The 11278-nt window shown below is 41.7% G+C and overlaps 1 protein-coding gene across 1 annotated transcript in view; it reads right to left on the bottom strand.

Moving 5' to 3' along the window:
• Window positions 1–2202: 2202 nt before the first annotated feature.
• Window positions 2203–11278, bottom strand: part of LOC132852588 (kelch repeat and BTB domain-containing protein 11) — a 10383-nt gene continuing 1307 nt past the window's right edge. The window contains exon 2 of the mRNA XM_060879860.1: window positions 2203–7383. Within this exon, the coding sequence (XP_060735843.1) occupies window positions 5076–7079 (2004 nt within the window). The 5' untranslated portion in view covers window positions 7080–7383 and the 3' untranslated portion in view covers window positions 2203–5075. The remainder of the gene's footprint in view (window positions 7384–11278) is intronic.

The raw sequence follows: 11278 nt of genomic DNA on the forward strand, positions 1-11278 counted from the left end.
AAGGACAAGGAAAACAAAACAGATACTGAGAAGCCAGTGTAAATCAGTTCATAGGAATGCTTGGTACCACAGACTGGTGGTGATTCATAACGATTCACAATAACTGCTTTAACAGTCAGTAGAACAAAGTGGGTAAAGTTTAACAGTTAAACAGTAATCATTTCTATTCTGCTCTTACAGATCAAATCCAAAACACAATGTGTGTTACGTGGTATTAAACAAGACGGTCATAGTCTTTGTTTTTCCTCCAGATGTACTTTAAGTTGTGTGTGTGTGTATGTTCGGGTTGTGTGTGTGTTTGTGTGTGTATGTTCAGGTTGTCTGTGTGTGTGTGTATGTTCGGGTTGTGTGTGTGTGTATGTGTGTGTGTATGTTCAGGTTGTGTGTGTGTGTGTATGTTCGGGTTGTGTATGTGTGTGTATGTTCAGGTTGTATGTGTTTGTGTGTGTGTGTGTGTGTGTGTATGTTCGGATTGTGTGTGTGTATGTTCGGGTTGTGTATGTGTGTGTATGTTTAGGTTGTATGTGTTTGTGTGTATGTGTGTGTGAGTATGTTCGGGTTGTGTGTGTGTGTGTATGTGTGTATGTTCGGATTGTGTGTGTGTATGTTCAGGTTGTATGTGTGTGTGTGTGTGTGTATGTGTGTGTGTATGTTCAGGTTGTATGTGTGTGTGTGTGTATGTGTGTGTGTATGTTCGGGTTGTGTGTGTGTGTGTGTGTGTGTATGTATGTTCGGGTTTTGTGTGTGTGTGTGTGTATGTGTGTGTATGTTCGGGTTGTGTGTGTGTGTGTTCAGGTTGTATGTGTGTGTATGTTCGGATTGTGTGTGTGTGTATGTTCGGGTTGTGTGTGTGTGTGTGTATGTGTGTATGTTCAGGTTGTATGTGTGTGTGTGTATGTGTGTGTGTATGTTCGGGTTGTGTGTGTGTGTGTGTGTGTATGTATGTTCGGGTTTTGTGTGTGTGTGTGTGTGTGTATGTGTGTGTATGTTCGGGTTGTGTGTGTGTGTGTTCAGGTTGTATGTGTGTGTATGTTCGGATTGTGTGTGTGTGTGTATGTTCGGTTGTGTGTGTGTGTGTGTGTATGTATGTTCGATTTTTGTGTGTGTGTGTGTGTGTATGTGTGTGTGTATGTGTGTGTGTATGTTCGGGTTGTGTGTGTATGTGTGTGTGTGGTGGGTTGTTTGTGTGTGTGTGTATGTGTGTGTATGTTAGGGTTGTGTGTGTGTGTGTGTGTGTGTGTGTGTGTGTGTGTGTGTGTGTGGTGGGTTGTTTGTGTGCCAAACCCACGGCTGGTGTTTCCAGTCCAACTGCCAATAAAAGTGCTTACACATAAATTTTGATCATCTGAACAATGTTTTACACACACATGAGATCAGAGGAATAATAAATATATAAACACAAAACAAACCAAAAGACATTTTTATCTCAGCCACATTTTAAAGGAAATTTGAAAAGCATCATAATCATATGTAAAAGTGATCAACAATCATCATACGATGGCTCGAAATCTTGCTGAAAGATAGATCATCATTTTTACTGTTATGGTCACCTTTATTCAGATAAGCTTTGGTATAAACTATATATATATATATATATATACGTATATATATATATATATATACGTATATATATATATATATATTCCTAATACATTTAAGCTTATCCTAACTATCTTTATATCTTTCTCTAAATAGGCAAAATCGAGTTTATCGATCAATTTGTTCTGTTTAAATAGTGTTAAAGGTACGTGTTACAGTTTGAACAGGATACATGACAGTACAACAATAGGGCCTTTTTACACCTGGTCACTTCATGTGCTGTCTCTGATCCGATATCTATCTGATTTGTTAAAACTGTTCCATTTACATTAGTCCACATAAATGCGTCTCGGCGAATCGGACATCGATCCGATCTTTCTACTCCCGCCCAATATGCACATATATTTTACCTCATTTCCGTGGTAATTGAAACGGAACACACTTTGGTGTGTACGGTTTTCAGAACGCGATCAAAAAGAAGACAAAAAAACTGGTTACGACGGTTATGTTACAAAAAACAGCGTTTACTGTTTTCTGCATTTTCGCTGGTGACAGCAGCGCGTTTTAAGACCCGACGAGACGCCTGAGTGAAAGATCACCTGAGTGACGTACTTCCGTTTGGGAGGAGTTTAGCGCTGACGTATGTGGCTTGAACAACCACATTCATTTACACCTGTCCAGTTTCATCTGAAACGCGTCCCAGACCACCTCCTGAAGGGGTTTGTACTGTCGGATTTATATCCGTCTCCAAAACGTTTCAGAGGGCATTTAGACCTGGTCTTTTTACCATCGGATAGTTATCTGATCACAGAAAACGCATGAAGTGACCAGGTGTAAAAAGCCCCAATAAGACCAGTTTTGTCTAAAACTGATCACTTCTAATGCCTTCTTCAATAATAAGGATTAACTGAGTGAAACGAATCAGGAAGTCGTCCATTTCTCTGCTGGCTCATATTTAGGATCGTCGTGAGGTACGATGTAGAACACGGCAGTTTTGAACAATACTTTTTTATTTAGAATAATCATTCTTATAGAACAATAAACACACATCGAGAAAGAGCAGCGACTGCGTTATAAGGCTCTATTTCAACTTGAACTGGTCACAACTTTTGAAAAATAATCGATTATGATGTACTGACAGATGTAGCGTCAAATTTCCTTTTCTGGTATTACTGAGAGTTACAAAGACAAATAATGCTCAGAAATTTCACAGAAATGCAGCAGCAGCAGATTTGGATTGAGATTAGTTTCCTTTTACTTCTGTGATAGCAGCACACACACACACACACACACACACACACACCATTAATCTTCCAACTAGCTCTAGCATCTTATTGCAAATTGGAAAAAAGTCATCAGAAAGTGCAAAATATTTTTGCTTGTACGAATCCAGAAGCAGGCGGCGGCAACGAAGCAGGAATTATTCTGTAGTCTATTAATTTATCCTGATAAAAGAATGACATGTGCTCACCGCTTATCAAGTGCTCCGTAGTTAATCTGGCTCTTTTTCACAAGTGTCATGTTTCGCTCATACAGAGATCTAATCAGCAAAGCTTCGAAAATTGTGCTTCAGATTGAAACCGAGACGCTCGCCCTGTTTGTCATCAGCGACGCTTCAGTTCTGTATCTGACTGTTTTAACTGTAACATAAGTTTCATAAAAACTCAGATTGATTTTATGAAACAAAGTCAAATATTCCACAGTATTTAAATGTGTACAGAAACATTCTGACTAGTTATTCGAAGCTTTACGTATCTGGACTTTGAACCATCAGGACACAGATGATAGACATCAAGTGGTAACTCAATGGTTAAGGGACTGGAGAACCACCATGTTAAGGGATTGGTTAAGGGATCAGAGAACCAACATGTTAAGGGATTGGTTAAGGGACTGGAGAACCACCATGTTAAGGGATTGGTTAAGGGATTAGAGAACCAACATGTTAAGGGATTGGTTAAGGGATCAGAGAACCACCACGATGACACTGTTGGGCCCATGAACAAGACCCTGAACTGCTAATTTTTAGAAAATAAACTAAGGTCGCTCTGGATGAAGGCATCTGCCAAACAACATCAATGTAAATCTAAGTCTAGTGGACAAAAGCAATTCGTCAACTCTGTAATAAAATAATTGTGCTATAGCCCCCTAGGCTACGCTTCACAGATTCCTAGAATCCCCAGAAGCCTATTTAAAGGTGCGGTGCACGTTGTTTGAGAAATGCTTCAGAAAACCGAGTCGGGCCAACAAACAAAACAAACGTGTAGCCAATCAGCATAAAGGGTCGTGTCTTGTGAATATGCAGCGGAGAGATCGTTCAGTGCTCATGTGTGACATTAGCATAAAGCGATTGAAACATTGACATGGCGGATAAAAACGGAAAGCGAAAAAAGGCTTACGATAAGGCAAGAAGCAGGACATGTGTTAATATAGGATCAGCTTGCCAGCGCTGTAGAGAACTGAATGTCTTCCACGTGAAACGGAGCTACGTAAACCTTACACGGTACAACACACAGTACTACAAAAACACATTTGTGTTACCATAGTATTACTCATTGTGTTCATTTACTGATAAAAATATCCCCTTGCATGGGTTGCGTATGTATGTGTGGGGCGGAGCTATCAAAACAGGGGTGACACCCATTTGGGTTAGGGGCGTGTTTGTTTTGGTGATTTCAAATGTCAACATTGGCTTTCAAACATCGTGCACCTCACCTTTAATAGCCGCTGAACTAAAGGACACATGAACCACCAATCAAAAAGCAAAAATATTCTCATAACTTAAGTTTGTCTGCGATTCAAATCACTGGCTCGATTCCTAGTTCACCTGCTGTTTGTAAAGCCCTTGTTAGAATTACGTTAAAAGATGCATACGATCAGACGTTCCTCACGTGTTAATCCTGTATCCTTACTGAGTGCCGCCAAAGAAAGAGAACAGTCAAGTGCTTTGTGCTCTTAAACAGCGTACAGCCAAGTTTTGTTAGCGTAACCTTTCCTTGTTCAATGGCTTCACTTCAAGTCAAAGGCATGTGCTCAAAGGTTCGTGTTAACTAAATACTTTCGTTATATATTTCTATTTTTCTGTGCTATAGTCTTTAAATTAAAGAATTTATTTAATTTATTCTTAAATTATGTCTACCTCCAGTTTAATGATCTTAACTCTACTTAGACTGCTAGATTTTATTTGGAGTTAAATTTTCTGTTGTGCTTTTTGTGGCAATTGGTTTTTAAATCAGTTTTTGTTGCTCCCAGATCATTTCTGTCCAACATCCATGTAGAAAAGTGCACAAAACAAATGCATCCAGGTTTTATATACACACACACACACACACACATATATATATAAGTAATGCCACTGTGCCACAATATTAAAAGAAAAGTGTTGTCCTTTTAAGGAGTCCGTTGGATGTTCATCCACCATGCAAAGAGAAACATTCCTGTTACAAGCAGTTTAACTGAGCGAGAAATAAAGCTTTCTTTTCATTGACCATGCTTCTTACACATTTCTACTCATGTTTTGCTCCCTGAAGACTCCCTACTCACACATTTCGGTCACTTCTATCTGGCAAGGTCAGAACGAATGGGAATAACACTCCTTTAGCCTCCGTGGGAGCTTTCAGAGGTTCTTCTTCAAATCGAGCACCTTCCTCCTCCACTATAAACTGCAGAGTCTGAGTCTTGTTGACACAGTAGATGCAGCTTCCAATCACAGCACACCTGAACGGCAGCGGACTCCCTTGCTGATAGGAAGCGCAATCGTGCCACATCTTGACTATGGTGTTGTACTTAAACACGTTGATGCCTTGTTCACGGTTGACATCAAACCTGTAGATAAAGCTCTTCAGAGCAACCATGTCAGTGGATTTCTTCCTGCTGTTGTTGTATGGACATTCTTGCCACTCATCCCTCTTGGGGTCGTACTTCAAGAGGCGGTAGAAGAGAGTTCCTCCCGATACGTACAGCTCTCCGTTGCAGGTGGTAGCCTCATGGGCAACTGCGAATGCTCCTTTGGGCAGCGGAGCCACAGTGGTCCAACGGTCCATACGAGGGTCATACTTCTCCACGGTAAAGAGACATTCCCCACCAATGGCATACAAAAAGCCATCCATGGACACTAATTTGAGCTGTGACCTCGCTTGGTTCATAGGCCTTATCTCGCTCCAGCGGTCTGTTACGGGATTGTAGCAGAAAACTTTGTCTGACGCCTTTCCTTTCTCCCCATATCCTCGGATGCCACCTGCGACAAACAGGTAGTTATACAAGCAACATATGCCACAGCCTTTGGTATTAATATCCTCGGGCATTATGGTCAAAGTGTGCCAATCCTTGGTATTCTCGTTGTAGTAGTAGATCATGTGGTTGTCCTCAAACGAGGTGACGGAGAGAGGGCTCTGTGGCCTGCTGTTGCCCCTGCTAGGGGGTCTGCTGCCCACTCTCTCAAAAACGTCATTGATCTCAGCCACCATCAGACACTTGCGACCCTCCATACGATTTCTCAAAACTAAGTCGCGCTCTGAGCCCGTGAGACGCCCGTAAACAGCGGGATCTTTCAAAACCTGCAGAAAGTTGTCACTTATGAAACGATACGCCGTCTCCTTCAGTTGGCTTAGTCGCTGCTTTTTAGCGATGGTTAGAATCTCGTAGCAGTTCTGCGTGGTGAGCTGAGCAGACATGGCGTCAATTGCTGCCTGCACTGCACAGGGGATCTGTAAGATCTTCGCACCAGTGACAACATCCACGATGTTATCCTTGTTCACATTAATGTTGGAGGTATAAACATAATCTATCAGGACAGACAGTGTTTTGTAGCTTACGCCTTTCACTTTCAGAATGTCTCGAGAAAGCCTGGCTTTAAAATAGTCACTTTTTTCAGCTAGAACAGATTTATGTACTTGGACCTTCTGCCTGCCTACTTCAATAACTAAATCAGGCTTCTCTCTAACAGAGACAGAATTTTTTACCCCGTACTCATTTGTAAAGTGTCCATGTGCAGCTCCTTGTAATAAACATAAATTTCCCAGTGATTGTTCCATCGATCTGCTTTCCTTTGAGTCAGAAAAAGAGTCCTGTGAAAGAGAGGACACGTTACTGACGACGCTTGGACTCCTCATGATTTCGGTCTCGTAAACATAAGATTTAGCCATTTCCCCTCTGGTTTCTGACCTCAGGCCAAGTAAAGATCTCTCAGCCGTGGCTCCATTCGCCTTCTCATTTACTCCATTTTTGCTCGATGACTCGCTCTGCTTCTTAACGCTAGCATCCGCTGGTTGAACGTGATCCTGAAACCCGCTGTCACTGGAGTTTCCATCTTGCAGACAGTCTCCTGAACCCGAGCAGTGCTTTCCCAGATTTCCAGTTTCTGCTACACTTCCAGATTCCAAGTTATCCCAGGATCTTTGCAGTATTCCTGTCTCGGAAACACAAGCGCTAACTTCTCTTGGAACAACCGCTTCGGTCCCTTTGGTAATGATGGACTGCTCCGAGTCTTCATGAGCCGCAGCGTGAAATATGACATCTGCTTTTATGGTGAACATGTTATTCATTTTTGTAAGTGCACAGTAAAAGGACAAAAGTAAAAAACAAACAAAAAACTAACGACGTGTCAGAATTTAGCAACGATCATCCTTTGCTGACTGACTCCTTTTAATTACTTGACTTGATCTTTAATGTTTTTCAGAGGCAGCATTGCTTGACAGATCCTAATTGGACTGCCTCAGCAGAGCTGTGTGATTCTCTTGATTTCTGATATCCATTTCCAGCTTGTCAATAAAAAGTGAAAGAAAGTCCTCGGCGTCACCCCTATATCCTTTCTTCTGAGTTCATCTGGTAGACCGTCTGGCTTCAAACCTGCATCGAGACAAAAAGCGCAGTTATTTCTTACATTTTATTTTGTTTTTCAGTCACATTAAAATGTGATGGGTTTGCAACCCCAAAACCTCAAGGAGAGGATGTCATTGCTGAACATTATCAGTACGCAAAAAACTGATTATTTTGTCTTCATTGATTCATGATTGTCTTGATTGTTTAAGCATTTCACATAATTATATTATGTCCTAGACATGGGGACCATTTCATATAGAAAGTGTGAACAGAGTGAAGCCCTGCTTTTTGGCTCTTTTCAATGAGTCAGTGCACTCGACTCGACTCGACTCAACTCGACTCGACTCATCAATAGGAGCCTTAAAGACAAAGAGTGTTTAAATGTGATGTTCAGCAAAAACAAACTAAAGTTCAAAAAGCATTATACTTTGCATTACATTGTTTTTTTTATTCAAAATATATTTGAATGAATTTGAATAAATCAGCAAGACGCTATATATATTTACATTATCTGTTATTTAGATGATTTAAATGATATTATTTAGATTATTACGTTTCATGCAAAGTGGTAACGGTTCATTAAACCTCTAAAAGTGTAGTGTTCAGAGTAGTGCTCAGTGTAGTGCTCAGTGTAGTGCTCAGTGTAGTGTACAGTGTAGTGTACAGTGTAGTGCTCAGTGTAGTGTACAGTGTAGTGTACAGTGTAGTGCTCAGTGTAGTGCTCAGTGTAGTGCTCAGTGTAGTGTACAGTGTAGTGTACAGTGTAGTGCTCAGTGTAGTGTACAGTGTAGTGTACAGTGTAGTGTACAGTGTAGTGCTCAGTGTAGTGTACAGTGTAGTGTACAGTGTAGTGCTCAGTGTAGTGCTCAGTGTAGTGTGCAGTGTAGTGCTCAGTGTAGTGCTCAGTGTAGTGTACAGTGTAGTGCTCAGTGTAGTGTACAGTGTAGTGCTCAGTGTAGTGTACAGTGTAGTGCTCAGTGTAGTGCTCAGTGTAGTGTTCAGTGTAGTGTTCAGTGTAGTGTACAGTGTAGTATACAGTGTAGTGCTCAGTGTAGTGCTCAGTGTAGTGCTCAGTGTAGTGTACAGTGTAGTGTTTGGTGTAGAGTTTGGTGTAGTGTACAGTGTAGTGTACAGTGTAGTATACAGTGTAGTGTTTGGTGTAGTGTTCAGTTTAGTGTACAGTGTAGTGTACAGTGTAGTGTTTGGTGTAGTGCTCAGTGTAGTGTACAGTGTAGTGTACAGTGTAGTATACAGTGTAGTGTTTGGTGTAGTGTTCAGTTTAGTGTTCGGTGTAGTGTTCAGTATAGTGTTCAGTGTATTGTTCGGTGTAGTGTAGGGGAGACCGGGTATAGTTGTAACACGGGGAGAGTTGTAACACTACCAATTCCACGAATCAGGGATAAGATAGGAGTCATGTGACAGTTTCAGTCTCATCAGGCTTCCTTTACGATCCCACATGGAGGTTTTCCAGTCTGTGTTGCTATCTCTCCTGAAGCTACAGCAGAAAATCTAATTCTGAGGTAAGAAAGTAAAAAAAAATAACAAGATAATATTTTGTTTAGTACTTCAACTGTTGTAGATAATGTTGTATGAGTTATAGTTATATGAGTTATCAGGTCAAACTGTAGTTTCTCTAGTAAAGAATCGTGTATCAACCTCCTGCCAATTTCAAAGCACCATGCTAATACAGCTAGCTAAACAATGGGTGACAGTGGTGGGGTAGGTTGTAACACGTGTTTTAAAAGTGTTACAACCATCCCCTTATATACAACTAAGAACATTTTTGTGATTTTAATCAGTTTACAGAATGCATAGAACTTGGGTGAGAAAAACAGATCGTGGAGTCGATGCCAGTCTTTTAAAAAGAGCAGCAGAGGAAGTTAGTAAAGGAAAGTCCGTTAGGGCAGTGGCAAAATCCCATGGAATCTGCCATGTAACCTTGAACAGATATTTGCAGAAATATAAAGAACTGAAAGACCAGGGATCGAGGGACCTTCCTCGTGTACAGTAGGAAAGAAAGAAAGGTGTTGCTCCTGCTTGATAACCACTCTTCCCACATCTCTGTGAGAGCTGTGGATTTTTGCAAAGGCCATGGAATTGTACTACTTATGTTCCCACCACACTGCAGCCATAAACTCCAACCACTTGATCGTAGTGTGTTTGGTCCGTTTAAAAGGACGGTGAATTCGGCGAGCAATGACTGGATGAGGGGAAATCCAAGTAAAACTATGGGTATTTACGACATTCCAGGAATTATGAGGATCGCTCTGCCTACAGCCGCAACACAGAAAAACATACAGGCCGGCTTCCAGTGTACAGGCATGTGGCCATACAATTGTAAAATTTTTCAGGACTGTGACTTTGTGCCTTCTCAAGTCACAGATCGTCCTGATCCATCTGGGGCTCTTCAACAGAACTCCTCTCCAGCTCACCTGCCGCACGGCTCCTCTCCAGCTCACCTGCCGCACGGCTCCTCTCCAGCTCACCTGCCGCACGGCTCCTCTCCAGCTCACCTGCCGCACGGCTCCTCTCCAGCTCACCTGCCGCACGGCTCCTCTCCAGCTCACCTGCCGCACGGCTCCTCTCCAGCCACTCATGCTGTCCACCTGCACTCTGATGAGATGCCGAGCACCTCGGAGTCCATCGTAGGTCAGTCGTTCAGTCCATCACTCATTAGGCCTTTTCCAAAAGCAGGCCCAAGGAAAGAGACAGGTAAGTGTAGGAAGAAGAGGCGCTCGGAAATCCTCACTGATACACCAGTGAAGTTGGCATTGGAAAAGGAGGAGCGTCGAAAAGGGAAAAACTTCAGAAAAAAAATCTTGGGGAGTGAGAAAAGCAAAAACAAGAAAGTAAAAAAAACCTGCTGGGAAAAGGGTGAAGGCTGATAACTCCTCTTCAGAAGAGGAAGATTTCTGTGTCGTCTGCATGAAACCATTCAGAAATTCAAGATCCAAAGAAGTGTGGGTCAAGTGTGTTTTACAGTATGTAGCTTTTGGGCCCAACAGGCATGCACTCCAGGCCTGACCAATTTTATTTGTCACCATTGTGACTCTGATTAACAATGCATTTAATTGGTTTGTTCTTGTCACCATTGTGACTGATAAAGAATGCATTTCATTTGTTCATTCTGTGGAGTGGGGGTAAATATGTTTATGTTAATTTGCTCTCACTCACTAACACACACACACACACACACAAACACACACACCCACCCATATGAATGTGCACGTACAGACATGCACACACAAACGTACACGTGTGCATGCACAAAAACACACAATATGCTCATACACTCCCCAAATTCACACATATTTTATTGTTGCAGCCATTCGTTTAAAATAAAACTGTTGTTGTGGCATATCACTTGGAGTACCCTTAGTTTTTGTGCATTTTGTCTACCTGTTACAACTTACCCCAGTATGTGTTACAACCTACCCCAGTAGTGGGATAGGTTGTAACAAAGGACCACCTTGTATTTGTCATCATCTCACAAAGTCTGTGACATAGTTGAATAAATTTAATTTGTTGCCATTTGTAGTAGACAAACGTGGGTACTTTGCCTAAAAGTTTCAGACTGTAGCCTAAAAAAAAAGGTACTTTTAGGTGCTGAAGAAAAAAGTGTTACAACCAACCCTGGTCTCCCCTACAGTGTAGTGTTTGGTGTAGAGTTCGGTGTAGAGTTCGGTGTAGAGTTCGGTGTAGTGTAGTGTAGTGTTCAGTTTAGTGTTCAGTGTAGTGTTTGGTGTAGAGTTTGGTGTAGTGTAGTGTAGTGTTCAGTTTAGTGTTCAGTGTAGTGTTTGGTGTAGAGTTTGGTGTAGTGTAGTGTAGTGTTCAGTTTAGTGTTCAGTGTAGTGTTTCGGTGAAAAATAAAAAATACATCGAGTCGGCTCCCATTGTTCGCGTAAAAGATTCGGTTCAAAGA

Source organism: Tachysurus vachellii, chromosome 10 (assembly GCF_030014155.1).
Source record: "Tachysurus vachellii isolate PV-2020 chromosome 10, HZAU_Pvac_v1, whole genome shotgun sequence".
Classification (NCBI taxonomy): Eukaryota; Metazoa; Chordata; class Actinopteri; order Siluriformes; family Bagridae; genus Tachysurus; species Tachysurus vachellii.